The sequence below is a fragment of the Puma concolor genome, chromosome B1 (assembly GCF_028749965.1).
Source record: "Puma concolor isolate L17-30 chromosome B1, mPumCon1.1.hap2, whole genome shotgun sequence".
NCBI lineage: Eukaryota > Metazoa > Chordata > Mammalia > Carnivora > Felidae > Puma > Puma concolor.
Genome location: NC_141670.1, coordinates 116,048,139 through 116,066,579, shown reverse-complemented (window position 1 = coordinate 116,066,579; position 18,441 = coordinate 116,048,139). Strand labels below are relative to the sequence as shown.

The window sequence follows — 18,441 nt, the reverse complement described above, 5'->3', positions numbered from 1 at the left end:
TAGATCCCAGAGGTATTAATACCAGTACTTTCCCCAGATGTCTGTGATTTTTTCCCCCCACTTAGTGGAAGCACTGGACTAATAAGGCAAGACCATAGGTTCCATTTTCACTATCCTGGATTTCTCTCCCTGGAGGAACAGACTAAACCCCTAATCCCCAAGACCCACACATACATGTTCTTCACTGGGGCTTAGGTGGCAGAGGGAGAATAAGTCTGAAATAGGGTAAATACACTGATGGATCAGTGAAAATCCGTCACTACCACAGAAGGGACTATTCTGTGGGAGAACTCCAGTCACCAGTACACTTCACATTCACATACTATACAAGTTACCCTTTAGGTGTTTTCCTACTGTATAAAGGTTTCCGCTTCCCAACAAAGAAAAACAGCATCAAATAATGTATCTGAAATTCTTCACAGAGTTAAACATTTGCATAATGTAGTTATAATGCCACTGAATTTTTTAGAACTTGAAAAGTTAAGTGAGCCATGAGATAAAAAGAACAATTTTCCTTAGGATTGTCTTCAAATGATACTTTCTCAACAACTGACAATAGAGTAAAAATACCTCATCCCCACCTGACCCCCAACTGATTTGTTAAAAAACATAGGGTAATACAATAAAATGAAACACTGTTTTAAAAGCGGAAGTAACATTCTAAATGTTCAACTACAAATGAGCTAAAGTAGTTCTGATTCTAGATGGTTTATGGGCAGTGAAAACTATACAGTACTTAGTTAATTGAAAAATTAAATCAATTTTCTCCTGTCATCAGCATAAAAAGCACAATACTCATAAAATCATGAATTTGTTGACTTAGCTTTACTTGATTTCATGATAACTGGAGCTCTGTTATTTATTAATCTTAACCAATAAGCCAAAAGCTAAAATTCCAAAAGCAAGACATCAAAGGTAGTAAGTACTCTTTCAAGGCAGCCATTCTTCACAGCAGGTCTTATTTAGTAATGACCAGTCACATATAATGAGAGTATTTCTAAAGTGTTTTAAAAAACAAACATTTTGCTAACATACAAATTAACTTCCACTTCTGAAAATAATTTGCAACATCAGCATGTTACTCACTGTTCTTGGGATGGGTGGAGAAAGAGATCCATTTGACATGTATGGGTCATTATTCATATTTGGCATCATTATGTACCCGGAATAACTTGAGTAGGAGGGTCCCTTGTTGTAGAGGCCTCCATCTGGATGCTTTCCTGAGAGAATTCAAATAACAATCAATGATGCATTGATTTCCTTTTTATATCACTGTATTTTCATCTGAAAATCTAATAGTTCTATGACAAATCAGACCTTATACAAAAGACTTGTTTACAAAATACTGTAACTGGATTATTATGCTCTATTTTAGATTGACAGTATTTATTCTCTTAAATGACTTAGCAGCAAAACAGATGTTTTAAAAACATGTGGTTCAATTTACTTCCACTACTGATGGGTGTTTTTACAAAAATAAGTGTTATTCATCTTACTTAATTTGCTCTAAAACTAACAAACTGGACCAAGAAATACAGGCACAGGGAAAAACACACACAAATCTAAAGCTATATTATAAACATATAAGGCCATCTGGCTACACACACACACACACACACACACACACACACACACACACACACACTTACACACCTGAAGTTATGCTCCACCTTATCGGCAAACTCAAAAACTCTATCCGTGATTGTAGATTTCTAGAAAATTTCTAGATTTTATCAAGAGAAAGAGTTGTGTCTAGTACATGGACAACTAATCAAATTTATAAAGGATTAACTCCAGGAGACTTAATTTTATGTACTACACCATTCTGCCAAAGAAATCTGTGTGTGTTTACTGTATACATTTCTTCTCTTTAATCTGTATAACTACTTTGTAGCTCAGAAGAAAGTCTGATATTACAGTTCTCTTCCCTTCTCCTCCTGGCTGACATACTGTATGGCATGAACACTTCATTCTGGTCAGGCCGACTGTAAGTAAACTGGAGAACAGAAATGCAGACTATTCGAAATGAAAACCCTACAGATTATTTTAAAGTCACAGGGAGCTCTCCTTAAATCTAAAAAATATATGCAATTTTTAAATTTTTGAGCAAGAATTAGAAATGGGGAGAAAGTCTAACATGTTCCATATGCAAGGTTCCTAATTTTAAGAATAAAGTTTTATATGTTTACAAGTTAGATTCGATTTACTGGGCCATATTCAGTCCGTGCATTCACTGCCTGTCCTCTCACTGTAATAAGAAATAGCAATTTTACAAAGGAAAATCCATTTGAAACTATTTCTTGTTGGAAAATAAATTGGTGTAGACTGTCACTCTATAACAATGCAGAAAAAAATAAGCCAATTAGAACTTTGGCTAAAATAAGGAAAAGAGGAAAACTTATTATAGACATTTCCTCTTCCACATAGTCTGGAAGCCAGCTAAAATCCAAAGGCCCCTAACTCATTCAAGACAGTTTTAAAATTATGTAAATATACATCAGACATAGGCAGTAAGTTCACTGGATTTTCTTTCCCATTTTGTTAAAATAGTGTTATTTTATTAAAATAGCACAGTCACATCACATCCGATACACCTATATTCACAAATTGCACGTGAGGTTATAAATTTGGGAGAAGCAGAATTAGTGTCTTACCGTCATCAGGGTGTTCTCTGGCCTTGTCGTGGTAGGACTCCTGAGAGGTTTGTGCTTGTCTGGCCACCTAACAGCAAGAACCCCCATGCCCCCAAAAGAGAAAATCAACTTAGAGTTTGTAGTTAGTGTGTGTCCACTGGTCATTCAAAGGACGAGGACTGGGTGCAAGTCAATGTACCCATTTTACCAATCTAAGAAGGATAGGCTAGGGTTGAGAACGGGGAAATCTTTTGCTTTTTCTTTTCAACACAAATTTTTCGGTGACTATTATCTACCCAGGACTAGAAAGTATAAAGAATGATAAAAACAATAATATACTAAATCTGGGAAAGACCCACACGGTGCTCTGATTGCTACAATGCATCAAGGCTACTTGGACACCTGATATGATAGGAGTTGGGGCTTAATGGGGTTCATCCTTTTGATAGCTTCCTTAGCCACAGTTCACTTCAATCAGTACTGATTAAAATCGGGCTGAAATATCATTTTACAACTAAAAGTACATTTTAAATAGAAACTATGCACTCACAGATGGAGGTCTTAAGGCAACTTGTCCCAAGCAAGTCCCAGCAGGAGCCCCCCACTCCTTATAACCTACCATGGCAGGCTGAGTGCAAGCCGACAAGAAAAAAAGTGAACTATTTCTGTGGTTAAAGGGAGGAAAATTTGAGAGTTGGGTTATAAACATCTAAAGGTAGCCCAGCTAATATCAATTCTGGTAACCACCATCCACCCAGCCTCAACCACGTGCAAATCAGTGGTATTACCCCTTCACCATCTTCCCTGGTCTACCCCGTGCCCACTTACCACCACAGCAAAGATTAACAGAGCCCTAATCCCTGGGTTCTATGCTTCAAGCTGCAGAGCCCTTCTTTCCAGAGCAGAAACGCAGTATGTGAAGCGGGTGGCAAATGTATTCATGGAATAAGGAAGGACAAGCAAAATGAGAAGAAAAAAGAGGCTGTTCTACAAATACAAGCTTGGCCTCTAAGTGTTTTTTGGACGTTACTTGGTTCCTTGGCCATATGTCCTCCCGGTGATCTTCGACCCCCAATACATAGTCACAAACCTTTTAAGTGGGGTTGGGTGTACCCTAGCTCCCTTCCTGACCCCCCCCCCTCAAATTGGCATGTTGGAATGAAAGATTCGAGGATAACGAACACCTTTGTGTGCTCCTAAGAACCCAGGCCCCCAGCCTTCCAAATGCATACTCACCCCGGCCATTGGGATACAGAAGGTAACTGTGAAGGGTTCTTAATCGTGTTGTTTAAAACCAAAAATGTCCCCGCCCCCAAAACCACACGCTTTCTTTTTGGGGGCAGAAGGATGCCATTTAAGGGAAAAGGGTATACCCTCTAAGTTTCTTTGGAGGGAAAAAGCGTTGGTGAAATCATTTGAGTGTTAGGACTTTTCTACCGGATTTCCTCCAAAGCGTTTCCCAGTTGTTAAAAGAGGGTGGCCAGTGGAGTGTCGGGTATCAGGGTCCATCCGCCCACCACCCCCCCCACTTCTGAAACTCCCCGCCGCCTGAAATAGCCCTTCCGCGCGGTCCCGCTTGCGGCTTTCTCTTGCCGGCACGCACGTGTCTGTATTTACTCTACTTGGGTTACCTGCGCTATCGCCCGCAGCGGGCCAGGAGATCAGATAAAGCGCTTTTCACCCTTCCCTGTGTGGGTGCCCTGGCTTCCGCCACATCTCGACTTTCTCCTTTTTTTCCGCATAGATTTAAGGCCTGATCCAGGCCCCAAACTACCCCAAATATAAGCGCTTTTTTACTTTAAGTGACCGGGGTTGGAGAAAAGCAGTGTTGGCGGCGGCACTGGGAGGCTTCCCGCCCTGTGGTGGCTCGGTTCGGTGCGCCCACGGCTCCCTGCAGCCGGCCTGGGCGCTGGGACTCCGGCAGCCGCAGAAACCCAGGCGCGCGCCCCCTGGGCCGGCCGGCTCCGCGCGAGCCCCGCTTCGCGGCGGTTGGGACCGCCCAGCCTGTCCTCGGCCCACGCCCGCCTCCCCTTCCTTTCTGACAGCGGCTCTGCTCGTCTCTACCTAAGCCTTTGGTGGTTTAACGCACTTTTGCAGACATCTACCGAGAGAGAGAGCGGGTGCACTTTATTTTCCGTCCTACGGAAGAACTTCTCAGCGTTGTTCAGACATCCTCGCTTTAATGCATCGCACCCTCGCAACCCCACTAAAAAGTCCGCACGCAAGACGTTAGGGGTTAAGGGCGGCTTCTGCTGCCCACAAACCAACAATTCAGTCATCGAACCTCAGAACTGACCCACTTGGAGTAACCTTCGCTGCACTTCTCCACCTCCCACCGACACCCACACCCCCACACACGAAGAATGTTGGCCGGGAGGCCCATCCAACCCCCCCCCAACCCCCCCCCCCCCCCCCAGCAAACGGAGGACCTACTTGGGACCCATCAGTCGACGCTCCCAGAATCTCCGTCCCTCCTCTAATTTTCCCCGGGACCCGCCACGCCTCTCGGACCTTAGGGCAGCGGCCCGCTCACCTCGTGTCCGTTGCTGGCCGGGATGATTTCAGACTCATTAACCAAGGAGGACTTGATGTCGGCTAAGTCGCCTTCCTCTTCGGGGTGACTGATCTCGGCGAAGATTTTCTCCTTCTGAGGATCGCCCTCATCCTTGAAGGGGATCATCTCGTCGGTGGCGCAGAGTTCCGGGTCTCCCCCGCCGCCGCCGCCGCCGCCGGCCCCGGAGAGTTGGGGCATCCCGACCACTCGGTAATCTCCGCTCCGCTGGAGGAGCACCCGAGGCGACAGCAGGAAAGACAGGGGATCAACGAAAGAGGAAGGAGAAAAAGGAGATCTGGAAGGATGCGTGAGGGCGAAGAGCGGGCGGAAATGGGGCCGGCGGCCCGCGGCCGGAGCAGCTGCGGCGGTGCCCGAGCCCCGGCGGCCGCCCGCGCCTTCCCGCTCCGCTGAGACCGGCGCCTGCGCCCGCCCTCGAGGCCGAAGGGCACGGGGCTGCTTAAGGCCGCTACAGCCGGCGCCTCTGGGGGCGTCTGCGCTGCGTGGCGCGTGCTAGGGTAGGTTGCCCCGGGGGCCACCCCACGCCCCCAGCGTCTCCAGGGTCTGCGCGCGGAGGACGCCGGTTCCGGTGGAAGCACGACTCTCCCAAGTGCAGAGGAGGGTCCGTCGGCGCGTCTCTACGCAAACCTCTCCACCCTAGCTTCCCCGGTTGCCAATTTGGGAGTTTGTTTTCCGAGAAAGGAGGCAAGCTGGGCAAAAAGACTCCGTTTGCCTCAGCAGAGAAGGTACAAGGAGAATCAGAAGATAACGAAAAGTCCACTTCCTGGAGGATAAAAAAAATTAAAGAGCCACCCGGGTTGGAGATGTCCGTTTTAGAGCTTCTTATTTCCTTCCCTTTCGCTTCGGTTTTCCTTCTCCAGGCGCATTTAATCTGCTGGAGGAGGAGGAGGAAGGAGGAGGAGGAGGAGGAGGTGGGGGAGGAGGAGGAGGTGGTGGAGGGGGAGGAGGAGGGAAGAGAAAGAGAAGAAGTTTGCCAAGAATAAAGTTTGTGCGGGCGAGCGCTGGGAGTCGGCAGTGGAGGGTACGGCGGGGTCTCGGGGAGTCACAGCAGGGGCCTCGGACCCATATGCTTCTGCGTGGAGCTCGAGCTGACACACACACACACAGCCCGACCCCTCTTTGTTCCCGGCTCGAGTTTCTCAGTCTGGCGCTCTCGCTCGCCGCTCTCCACGCCTCCGCCGGGCCGCTCTGTCAAAGCAAAGAGCTGCACCTTCGGGTTCGCCTGGCCGAAGGTGGGGGGGGGGGGGTGGGGAGGTGCCCTGAGCTTGGCCGCGTTCGAGGCTCCGGGTGCGTCCAGGCTCCTCGGACCGAGAGTGCTCAACCCGGGTCCCTCCTCCGCACCCTGCCCCGCAGGTGAGCGGCTGCGCCTCCCCACTGCTTCTCCTCCTCCCGCGCCTGGCTGGCGCTGAAAAGCTACCCACTTGCGTCGCTTCTCCTCCCCCTCCCCTCCCCCGCCTCCAGCTCTCCTCGGCCGCCCGCTGGGGGGTGGCGGGGGGGGGAGAACGGCGAGAAGGAGGTGGTGATTGAGGACTTTTTTTTCTTTTCCCAGAGCCTGTAGGACGAGTCCTAGGGCTGTGTGTGTGTGTGTGTGTGTGCGCGCGCGCGCGCGTGCGCGCGCCTAGAGGAAAAAATCAGGCAACTTGCTGAGAGAAGGAAGGACCCAGCGCTTCCTGTAACCCACGAAGAAGCACCCTTTGCCCGCGTGAAATTGACAAGAAATTCTGCTGGGAAGGTTTAACTTCAACATCTAAGTATCCCCTCTCTTGTCCCACACCCCCCAACCCCGACCTTCCTCTGCAAGTCTCTCCCCCCACCCTCTTTCCCGCCTCCCTCTCTCTCCCTCCCTCCCTCCCTTTGGCAGGGCTACGAAGATGAAAGAGAAGCCGCCGCAGCTGTGATCGACACCACATTGATAGATGCTCTGACAGGGCGGATGAGGCGGGAATTGGGGACAGAGAGAAGGAAAAGGGGAAAATATAACAGACATTGCTCAACTAAGAGAACGGAAACAAGAAGGACAAGGAAGAGAGTTGTGGGTTTCCGAAAATATAATGTCAAAGGACAAGAGAACGCATGCTAGCAAAAATTAAATCTCCAGGCTTCCCGAGAAAAATAGGACACAGAAGAAAAAAACTGAAGACTGGATCTTAATTACCGCCTTTTAAAACAAGATCTCTTTCAGTACATCCTCACCATGGGATGTACGGAGAAAGTTGTGCTAGGTTTCTCGTGGAATTTGGGAGATACACACCACAGTGTATGGGAACCAAATAGAGAATGAAAAAACAACCCAAGGAGGGAGAGAGAAGGCAAAAGGACCCAGGAGTGCGATGCCAGTAGAGGGAGGGAGGACCGGGCAGTCTCTGGCACCTCGGACTGCGCACTCAAAGAGACCCTTGAAGATGCAAATCCGAATCCGACCTCAAAAATTCCCCAACCTCCACCATCTCTTTGATGCATTTTGTACAAGGACAGAACTTTTAAGGAGATGCTTTGTGAAAGTTACAGTATAAGTGAAGCTGAAGTTTGAAAACATGTTACATTTTGTTCCTTGGCTCTCAAACCCCCTCAGTTAAAAATCCAGGCAAAATTATTATACCCAATACACTAGCCATCTGTAAAACCTCAGAACAGTAAACAAGAAGCAGGGAGAAATGTGTCTCCATCTACCTTAAATTGAAAATAAGGAAAACACTACAGAATCAGACGTTAGCTCTATTTTATAGGAAACAGTCATGCAAGGATCCCTCTTTTCCCCGGGGGGGAAAATTGCAAGCTGCTGGACATTATATAAGTAAAGACCTTAACAGTGCTCAAAATGAGCACTTAAAACTTTGCCTACTGCTAACTACTTCCTAGGGATGGGAATTTACTAGGAAGCAATTTTTTAAAACTATCATTTAGAGGGTTCAGTTGGTCACATACAGCACTGTCAGTTGTCACACATATTCTATCCGCAGGGATTGGGGCAAAATTAAGGGGCTGGTGATGGGAGCCAGGAAGAGTAAAGCATTAAATACACTTTAAATGCTGACAATGCAAAGCCTTAGAGAAGAAAAACAAAAAGAATATTCTGCTGTTAAAATGTGTCTGTAAGATAATACTGAAAAGATTGGCAAGAAACCCATTTTTTAAATTGGTGGCAGTAGTGAACTTGTCTTGAAGTTATGTACCAATGTGAGTGCAAAGTACTAGGGCTGTAAACATGTAGCTATGACATTAATACCTTCTGTTCTAAAAGAAATATGGGAAAGCAAAGTCAAAAGTTCTCCCACAAATGTGCCAATTTGGCTGATAGGAAAAGAACTGGGAAATGCAAGTTTCACTAAAGTAGCCAGAGTAGAGGTTCCTTTGCATCAAAATGTTGAGGAGGGGCGGGGCGGGGGGGGGGCAGCACACAGAATGGCCAGAGGATATTTTCTGGAAGCCAAAAGGATATTAAGTGGCAACTCCTACATCTCCCTGTTTAAGTGTTACAACTAATTCGAATCTCATTTTGTCCTTCATGTTAATTATCTGGACTCCCGGAGTCATTTGGAGATCCCGTTCAGGTGTCCTGGGGATTAGAAGCTCGAGAAGATGGGGATTTGGGGAATAATAACTTGTGGGAACTGTTTACTTGAAGGGCCGAGGGTAGGTGGCTGTGTTTGGTACTTTTCGGTAACCCTCTCCTATGGAAACATTGTTTCTAACGAAATCACCGAGCGCTTTGCTCTGTTTATGTGGCTGTTTGTCCTCCCCGAGGCGTGCGGGTGTTGACTGTCCCTAGCGTTGTTGCTAATCTTGAGACGGGCTGTACTTAAAGGGGGCTTTACCAGAAAACATTCACCCAAGTATATTTGAAGCTTTGTCTGAGAAGGAGGTTGACATCTCCACGTGAAGTCTGTCTCTCCTGGGGCGGGTGGATGGGGGTTGGAAAGCAGGGGAACTCAGGAGGGGTGCAGTAACCCCGGCAAGAAGTTCCTTCTCCTCTAACAGGTTCGGTGATGTTGCAGGCAAAGGCATTTCTGTCGCCGGGAGGTCTTTTCTAATTCGTGTGGGGGCTGCTATTACATATGCAAGCCGCCGCTTTGGGTGCACAGTCCGGGATGTGGTGGGTGCGGCGCGGGAGAAACACCGCCGCCCGCCGCCCCCTTCCCTCGGATGTAGAGGCGGGTTGTTCGTGTGAACTCGAGCGAACGACTAGAGGTTGGCTGTTGCAGGTTCACTCCGTCAGGATGTGGGTTTCAGGGGGCGTTTTGATGTGATTTAATTCCGACCGTGAAACAATTGCTAGGGGCTGGCTGTATTGCTGTTGGTTTTTCCCCTCTTGGTGGCTTTGGTTGGTTTGGGTTTAGTTTGGGAGCGAACAGTGACTTGTTTTATATCAACACTTCCCTCGGTGCCGGGCGCCGTCGCCGGCGCTGCGCGTGGGGGACAAGGCGCCCACCCGGGGCCGGAACCGAGGAGAGGGGGGAGCGGAGACGGGCCTCGCAGTCCGCAGGGTAAACGCGGCCCAGGCCCCCGCGGGTGCAGACAGGGGAGCTAGAATGACCCCCACTCCCACCAGAGACCCCTCCCCCCTGGCGATTTTGCTGCCAAGTGGACTCAGCTACAGACACTCAAGTGAGTCCTTAATTACAGGGAGGAGAGAAAAAGCGCGGTGCCCTTCAGAGCCCTCTCCGCCCCCTCGGTCCTAACCCCCCCGCCCAGACTCCGGGTCTTCCCCTTTGTGCGGCCTGGAGTCTCTCCCAGCTACAACTTTGGTGGGATCCCAAAGGAAGGAGGTGGCGGGGGCCTACGGAAGAGGATGCTCGAGGGGAGAGCAAGGACGGGGAAGAAGTAGAAAACGAAAACTGTGATTCCAGGGACGGACGGAACTCTGGCACCCTCGATTCCCCATCCTAGCTTCGCCAGAAGACTAAAGCTGTGGGCACCTTCAGTTTAACGGACTTGGCGGGGGCGGGGGGCGCGAGGTAAATGGCAGTTTGCATCCCAGGGGTTCTTCCGCCTCTTCTGGTCTCCTCCTCAGACCGACAAACCCAGCCCCCTACCCGCCGGGTAACAACTCCTGGGACCGTGAAAGAGTCGTTCCCAAATTCGGGGCCAAATTCGGGACGTCGGGGTGGCAGCCTCGCGCCCGCACAGCCTCGTGGGGCCCGCCCACGGAGCACCCCGCGGCCGCCCGCGCGTCCAGCTCTCCGGTGGCTTCTCCCGCGCTCGTGCGGGTGCGGGCCGAGCTCGGCGTCCGCAGCTCCCTGGATGGGGGGGCCGAGGCGCGCCGGTGCAGAGGGCCGGGTCGTGCCGAGGCCACATCCCATACTCCTGTGTGGGACCAGCCGGCCCTCTGCCACCCGAGAAGCGAGGGCTCACATCCCGGGGCCGTCCGGAGCGAGAGGAGTCAAGCTGGGGTGATCGCGGACAGGAACGAGGGGACGAGGAGCAGAATGGGCCAGAAAGAGCCCCGCCACGCGCCCTCGCGGCGGGGCTCCGCAATGGGAACCCCTGTCAACCGCCGCAGGGACCGGGGCTCCGGCGCAGAGGCACCGGCCGTACGTCTGGAAGGGGGAATCCCCAGGACGGAGTGGCATGGATGTGCGTGCTGGCATAAATGTGCAGAGGCCACAGGACGGCTCGCCTAGTGGGCTTGGCGTAAATGCTTTTCTCTCCGGTCTGAAAACTTTTCTCAGGCGCCTTAACTTGGCGTGGGGACCGGCCTCCGGCAGCGGCGGCCCGCCCCTTGGGCCCCTCCCCTCCACAGCTGGTCCCCTCCGCCCGCTCGAGCCGGGGACGCGCGCGGGAGACCAGCGCGGAGAGGCCGCCTCGCGCGCGCGAGCCGCGCCTTATATCCGCGGAGGGCGGCGCCTGCGCAAGGCCCGGCTCGGCGGCACGGCCTTTGAAGTCGTGGCGGCTGCCGCTTTCATCCTTTCTTTTTTCCCTTGCAGGCCCCTTTGTGTGACTAAATTTGGCAAGAATATGGATCCGAGCCAGTCTTTCCACGTGTGCTCCCAGCTCCCAGCTGAGAAGGCCAAGGGTTCTCTTCCGGGTAAGGAGACAGGGAGAAAGATCAAAGAGTTTGGGGAGCTGGATCTGAAATGTGAATTGAAAATAAAAATCAAGCCTGGACACATTCCAGTTTCTAAAGCAAAACCAACCGTCAGCAGAGGCCGTCTCGCTATGACTCCCCTTCTCCCTCCACTCCTTTTTACTCTTCTCTCCCTTTCTTTCCCCGCAACCGTTCTGGAGCACGTGGAATAAAATAAAGAGGACATAGGGAAACATTTAGTTCCTCCAGATTTTTGTCTTGCAGTAATTTTTATTAGGGAAAATATCTTGTTCATAATTACTGTTATGTGAAGCCGAATTTCTTGAGCCATAAATATTGTCTTATTGGCAGTATGCTTCACACTTTCTTCTGTGGCCACATTGGGAAGAGAACGTTGACAACACCTGTGTACATGTTCATCGTGCATGGTGCTTCTTTTGCTACACACGATACGATGCACTGCATAGTTTTTTTCCCCACAGAAGTTAGATCCTGCAAAAACAATGCTAATATTTTTTTTTATCAGAGCACTATCTATCTGGGGTCTATGGTTTGAAATCCTGTTGACAGACTTCTGAAATCTTTTCCTACAGGCGACTAGCTAGAAAGTTTGTCTTTATAGTTTAATAAAACCACAAGGCCCCTTTTGGAATACACTACTTGAGCAGTATTCTGTTGTTTTAGAAGCAACGCAATATGAAGAGACTGCTTTGAAATAGTGTAATGTGGGGTTGGAAATCCTGGTTCCGTGGTGGACACCACGGCTGTCATGCCATGCTGTGCTGACCTCAAGCAAGCCATTTCCGGTCTTTCTTTCTGCAGAATGGGTGTAATAATGGCCTACTTGACAAGATTGTTGTAAGAATTCAGTGAGGTAATGCATGTGAAAGTAGGAAGCAAAGATGATTCTTCAGGAGACCTGTAAGTTGCAACACGAAAACTTCTAAGGCACTAGGAGTCTCTACCACAGGAGTAAATGGGGATGGTTTCACACTTGCTCATCTACTGCTGTGGCCATCTCCATATCTGCAAGTTGCATTACAAAGGCACCAAAATCATCGTAGCATTTGTTACCCCTGGAAGTGTGATGAGAGAAAAAACATTGCAGGGAGAGAGAGAATGTGATTTACCTCTGCCTCATGCTTGTGATGGGTTCCTAATGGATAGATAAGAGGATGTAGACAAATGATACTGGGAATAGAATATTATTTTGGGAGGCATTTGACACAGCTCATAATAACTCTGAGACCTTAGTAGTATGATGGTCTATGAAAGGGTTAACATGTAGCACGTATAGATAAAACACTCAAAACAACAACATTAAGAACGCAGAGGGGAGTGACTAGAAAGGTGTGTAAGAGATGTTTCTTGGGACTGAGTAAATCCCATCAGAATTTACGTTTCAGCGTAGAATGTGATCACATAGCTCAGACTGAGGCATCTCAAGTTTACAAGGCAATAAAGGTTATGGCTAGAGCTGGGTGTGTAGCACTGAGGGCATTTAGGTGAGTGTGCTTCATTTGTGATCTTCCCTAACTTAAGATAGCCCCTCCGATGGAATCATTTCCTGGGCTCCACCTCCCAGTATAAGCTTTCCAGTGAGACCTGTGTACAGAGTGATGAAAGCAGGAGTAAGGGGGTGGTTTCCAGTGTTCCGGTTCTAGTCTCCTCCTACTGCGGCCCAAGGCTGCCCAGGTACGAGTCCTCCTGAGATGCTCTATCTCTTTGGGCTGCCTTCTGCTAGTAGCAACACTCAGATCTTGCAAATGGTGTTGAAGGAGCTCTATAGCAACAGGGGTGGGGGGGTGGGGGGGTGGGGGGTACTTATGTTCTTCCTTTCACCCTTCTTAACGGATGCAGCCATTTTGAAATTTATTTTTGGCTGGAAAAAGAACATGGACCAAGGCACTGAGGATTTTGTCTTGTTTTGGGGGGCAATGGGGAGGCCCTGAAAATACTTAAGGAAAACCTGGGGCCCTCTGTTGGAGAAAATAAACTCTCTGAATGGGGAGGCATGGTTAAAGGATTTTCTTATTTTTATAAATCTGTTTCCTCAGTGGATATGGTAATGAGGTGTTTTTTGAATTGAGGTAAATGCACCTCTTAAGATGGGTGGCCTCTGTAGTCTTTTCAGGCCTCCTGGGCTGTAGGAGCAGGGCCCTGGGCTCTGTCAGCATTGAGCCAGAGTCTAATCCCTGGTCTGAGGCGAGAAGCCAAAGCCACAGCCTTCTTGCCTGAAGGCAAGGGCAGTACCAACAGAGCCATATGGAGATTAATGAAGAACAAGGTCATTAGTCTCATTGTTTATCCAGTTACTCACAGCACAGATTTGTGTAAATTTCAGCTACCGTGGTTGCAGTCTGTCTTTGATGTGTGTAATCTATACATTTTAGTGCCCCAGGAAAGTGCCTGACAGGAACTACATCCGATGCCCAGAAAACACATCTACACAGGCACAGTGCAGCATGTTGAACAATTTTCTAGTGAGTTCCATCAAAGTAAATAAACCAACCTGGATGGTCAGGATGGTGCCTCCTTTTTATCATGATATAACTTTTAGGGGTCCTTGTGATTGATGTGTATTTGTTTCCACTTGAAATGGAGTACCTACTTAAAAACCTTCATTTACCTCTCAGAGGAGAAGGGACTTGGCCTATATCACATTTGACCTTGGGGCATCTGGGTAGCTCAGTCGGGTTAAATGTTTGACTTCAGTTCAGGTCATGATCTCATGGTTCATGAGTTCAAGCCCCACATCAGGCTCTGTGCTGATCGCTTGGAGCCTGGAGCCTGCTTCTGATTCTCTGTCTCCCTCTCTTTCTCTGCCCCTCCCCTGCTCATTCTCTCTCTCTCTCTCTCTCTCTCTCTCTCTCTTTCTCTCTCTCTCTCTCTCTAAGAATACATAGACATTAACAAAGTTAACAAAAACATTTGACCTTGAGGATACTTTCTTTTTTAAAGTACTTCTGTCCATAAAAACAGACTCACTGAGTGGAGTTATCCAGGCTAATATATACATTTATCCAGAACACAGCTTCTAGTTTTTCAACTCTGTCTTGGGTGTGCAGCTATGCTTAAACTGAGAATTAACAATTATTGGAGTAATTCAGAAGGTAGGCTGAGCCAATGCAAATAGTTTAGGCTACAAAATTGTCATCTGGCTCAACTGAACACTTTTCTCTGGCAGAAATAAAGCTAATTTGCCTGATCTGAATTTGACTTTTAAAGGTCCTCTGATCCCCTCTGCCAATTACAGATCTCAAGCCCACTTCCCTTAGGTTAACTTGGCAGAAAGCAAGGGACAGAGATAAATTACTATGCTATGAAGTTAGACAGTGATTTTTGACTGCCAGTTCAGATAACTGCACACAATCCCAAATATATTTTGAAGCTTGAATTATCCAGATATTTGACCTTTGCTGTTCAAATTCTCTGAATAATTTTTAGATTATTTTCCTTTGTATTGCAGGAACAGCAAATCTCCAGTGGCTGAGGCAAACAGACCTCGTACAATCTCTCTTGCACTCCTTCAGTAGCCTCCAGCTGGTTTCCGGCTCCCCTCTTGCTGAGTTCCATGCATGCCCTACAACAGTCCATGCATCAGAGAGCAGTCAAAGTCATCCTTGAACGGTCCCTAGTGTGTGGAGGAAGCTCCCAAGTTGCCATCAACACACTCCTGACTTCCTTTCCTACTCCTTGTTCACTGCTCTCCAGTACCCGGCTCTCTGTGCAGTTCCTCCAGTGTGTAAAGTGCACGTGCATGCACGTGCACTGTCTTTTATTTGCTGTTGACTCTGCCCAGAGACTCTTGGCCAGGTAGATATTTGCAGGACTCATTCTTCATGTTTCTGCTCAGATGACTACTCCTCACCTCCACTTCACCCCAATTCTGGGCACTATCTATTCTTTTACGGGCTTCATCTTTCTTCATCTATCACTTCCTGAAATATTTTTTAATATTTATTTTTTACCTTCTTTTCCCACCGGAATGTAAGTTCCATGAGAGTATTTGTTTTCTGATATTCCCACTGCCTACAACAGCTCTTGGTACACAGAAAATATACTAGAAACGTGCTGCATGCTAAGTTAATACAGCTTTTGAACCCTCAGTTTCTTATCTGTAATGCTTCCTTTATGGAAGATTATATATATTTGGTCTAAAATTACCTGGTATATAGTATAAACGCTGAGTAAGTGGTAGCTATAGTTGTGTAGATTAGCACTGCCAACAGAAATATAGTGCAAGTCCCATATATAATTTTAAGAAGCTGGAAAGAAAAAGATTAAGTTAAATTAAAATTTGCTTAATTTTATTTATCTTATAAAAAATTTCTGTTCTTCCTTTTTTTTTTTTTAATGTTTGTTTCTGAGAGAAAGAGAGACAGAGAGACAGAGTGCAAGCAGGGGAGGGGCAGAGAGAGAGAGAGAGAGACACAGAATGTGAAGCAGGCTCCAGGCTCTGAGCTGTCAGCAGAACCCGATGTGGGGCTCGAACCCACAAACCACGGTATCATGACCTGAGCTGAAGTTGGATGTTAACCTACTGAGCCACCCAGGCACGCCCCCCCCCCAAAAAAATTTTTTTTTTTTTCATTTTAGAGAGAGAGAGAATGTGTGTGCATGGTGTGTACACTTAAGGAGGGGAGGGGCAGGGGGGAGAGAAACAGAGACAGAGAGAGACAGAGAGGAAGAATCTTAAACAGGCCCCACACTTAGCGTGGAGCCTGACGTGAGCCAATCCCGTGACCCTGGAATCATGACTGAGCCAACCAGGTGTCCCAAATTAATTTTAATAATGTATTTTATTTAACTCAAATATCCAAAATACTGCCATTAAAAACAATTTTTTTTTAATGTTTATTTATTCTTGAGGGAGAGAGAGAGCACACTAGCATGAGGAGTGGAGAGAGAAGGAGACACAGAATCCAAAGCAGGCCCCAGGCTCCCGGCTGTCAGCACAGAGCCCCACACGGGGCTGGAACTCATGAACTGTGAGATCATGACCTGAGCCGAAGGCAGACACTCAACCCACTGAGCCACCCAGATGCCCCTAAAATATTCCCACTTTAACACATAATCATTTTAAACACTTACTGATGAAAGATTTTACGTTCTCTATTTCATATTAACTTTTTGAAATTTGGTGTATTGTTTGCCCACAGCACTCTCAGTTCAGACCAACCACATTTTGAGGGCTCAGCAACACACATGGCTAGAGGCTACTGTATCAGGCAGTTTTGCTGTATTTGGTCAACTCTTTAATGACAAGTGTGTGTCTGATTCATCTTGGTAGCTCCCTTGCTACAGTAATACCTCGCACACGCACACTTCCCTTAAAACAGTAGATGATGAAAGATGTGTACTTGATATTACATATCAAGTAATATTATTACAATGTATTGTTACATACTATTTTTCATGGCAAATACAGATTTTCAACTTTATTGGAGAGTGAAATAAGTCTGAACTACTTTGAGATTATAATCCTCACTTTAAATGCATTATAATAGTGCTTTGCACGTAATAGGGGCTCAGTAAATAGTTGTGGTTCAAGTATGTTGTTGAATTATTTCTTTGAGTATGTTTTCACATTCTAAATAGTGGATTCACCAGTGCGCTTTAGAAAATATGTAGGTTGAAGATTTCCTGTAGCGTTTCTTCTTGAATGACTTTCCCCTCCCTGGCCAAACTGCTAAACTCGAAGTTCCCTACAGGTCATCTAGGATCAGAGGTTTCTCAGGAAATAGGTAGTATGGAGAGCTCTGGCTCCCACCCCAGATTTCATTTTCACCTATACTTCTAAACTACTTTTTGGTCACACATGGGCCAGGTAGTAAATCTCTGTCTTCTGCCTGGAGTTTTCAACCAAAATACTTTCATAAGGCATTAGTCTTAGGCTTAGGCAGACGCTTTATAGTTGCAAAATTGTTTCACCCATTTCAGACATTTAAACCTTGATGCAATAAAGAAAGTAAAATGAAATTATTTTGCCAGCAAGAAGATCACTAAAAATATATTCAAGATACTGTCATTGAGATGTTCATAGAGACGAAAGGTCTGGTTGTTTGAACTAGGGGATTTGTTAAATACATTCTAAAAAGCCATACGGTGGAGGCTATGCGGATACGAAAAGTGCCATATTTTTATTCGCTTGAAGAAAAGATATTAGTATTATGTTAAGTGGAAAAAGCAGATTATGAAAGAACAAGTACAATCCTGCCTCATTAAAAAAGAAAAAATCCCCTTCACGTTAGCATTTATTAGCACATAAGCTCTATGAGGGCAAGGGCACTGCCTTGTTTACTACAGTATACCCAGTACCTAGAACTTCTCCTGCTACAAACTGGGCACTTGGTCAATATCTATTCAATATCTCTAGGAGGATAGACACTAATATACTGACAGTAGTTTTCTCTGAATAGTGGAGACTTGGGTGGTGTTTAGTTTCATCTTTGTGCTTTTAAAAACATTTATATGCAATGAATCAAGATGAAGAAGATTTTAAAAAGTTAAAATGTAATGTGATAAAAAAGATTTAGGGGCTCCTGGGTGGCTCAGTCGGTTGAGCCTCCGACTTTGGCTCAGGTCACGATCTCACGGTCTGTGAGCTCGAGCCCCACGTCAGGCTCTGTGCTGACAGCTCAGAGCCTGGAGCCCGCTTTGCATCCTGTGTCTCCCTCTCTCTCTGCCCCTCCCCCACTCATTCTCCCTCTCTCTCTCTCTCTCTCTCTCTCTCTCTCAAAAATAAATTTAAAAAAAAACATTAAAAAAAGATTTAAAAAATAAAAGAGCTGATGCTAGGGAATTTCGACAATAAGAACAGCCATAATCTAAAGAAATAAATCACCAAGGAAAAGAAGAGGATGAAGACATCAGTGGCAGTGTTGGAGCCACTGCATCAGAGCAGACACGATTTCAGGACAAACTGAAATTGTGAGCATGCAGAAGTTAATACAGACGGGCTCTGACCATTTATAGCAATTTTTTAAAAAGGCTTTTTTTACTTTTAAGGCAAAATTTAAACAGTGAAATGCGAAGTTTCTAAGTGTACAATTAATTCAAGGATTTTAAAAACATTTCACTACATGTGTTAACAGAACGAGTATCCCTTCCATGCACTAAAAGAGCACTGTACTGAATGCAGTTTGCAAGTACTTTGTAGAAACATCTTTATTACAAGTTTTGGTAAATACATACACCTGTGAAACAAT

The 18,441-nt window shown here is 46.9% G+C and overlaps 2 protein-coding genes across 10 annotated transcripts in view; one reads left to right on the top strand and one right to left on the bottom strand.

Moving 5' to 3' along the window:
- The window catches only part of LEF1 (lymphoid enhancer binding factor 1), a 122,602-nt gene extending 116,019 nt beyond the window's left edge, over window positions 1-6,583 (bottom strand). For 3 of the 4 annotated variants that reach the window (XM_086704435.1, XM_086704434.1, XM_086704436.1), the window contains exons 1-3: window positions 5,167-6,582; window positions 2,655-2,721; window positions 1,087-1,220 (exon numbers count right to left, since the gene is read on the bottom strand). In XM_086704435.1, the coding sequence (XP_086560561.1) occupies window positions 1,087-1,220; window positions 2,655-2,721; window positions 5,167-5,385 (420 nt within the window). In that variant the 5' untranslated portion in view covers window positions 5,386-6,582. Of the gene's footprint in view, window positions 1-1,086; window positions 1,221-2,654; window positions 2,722-5,166 lie in introns of all 4 variants that reach the window. The other variant, XM_086704437.1, reaches the window with a different exon arrangement.
- Window positions 6,584-9,511: 2,928 nt separating this feature from the next.
- LOC147581828 (uncharacterized) overlaps window positions 9,512-18,441 on the top strand; it is a 44,026-nt gene continuing 35,096 nt past the window's right edge. Inside the window, exons 1-3 of one of the 6 annotated variants that reach the window (XR_015250304.1) lie at window positions 9,512-9,810; window positions 11,130-11,230; window positions 12,053-12,151. Coding sequence is in view for 2 of the 6 variants with exons in the window: in XM_086704438.1 (XP_086560564.1) it covers window positions 11,161-11,230 (70 nt within the window). In the remaining 4 variants the exon portion in view is untranslated. Of the gene's footprint in view, window positions 9,811-9,899; window positions 10,737-11,129; window positions 11,231-12,052; window positions 12,152-18,441 lie in introns of those variants that run through there. The other 5 variants (XR_015250305.1, XR_015250303.1, XR_015250302.1 and 2 more) reach the window with 5 other exon arrangements.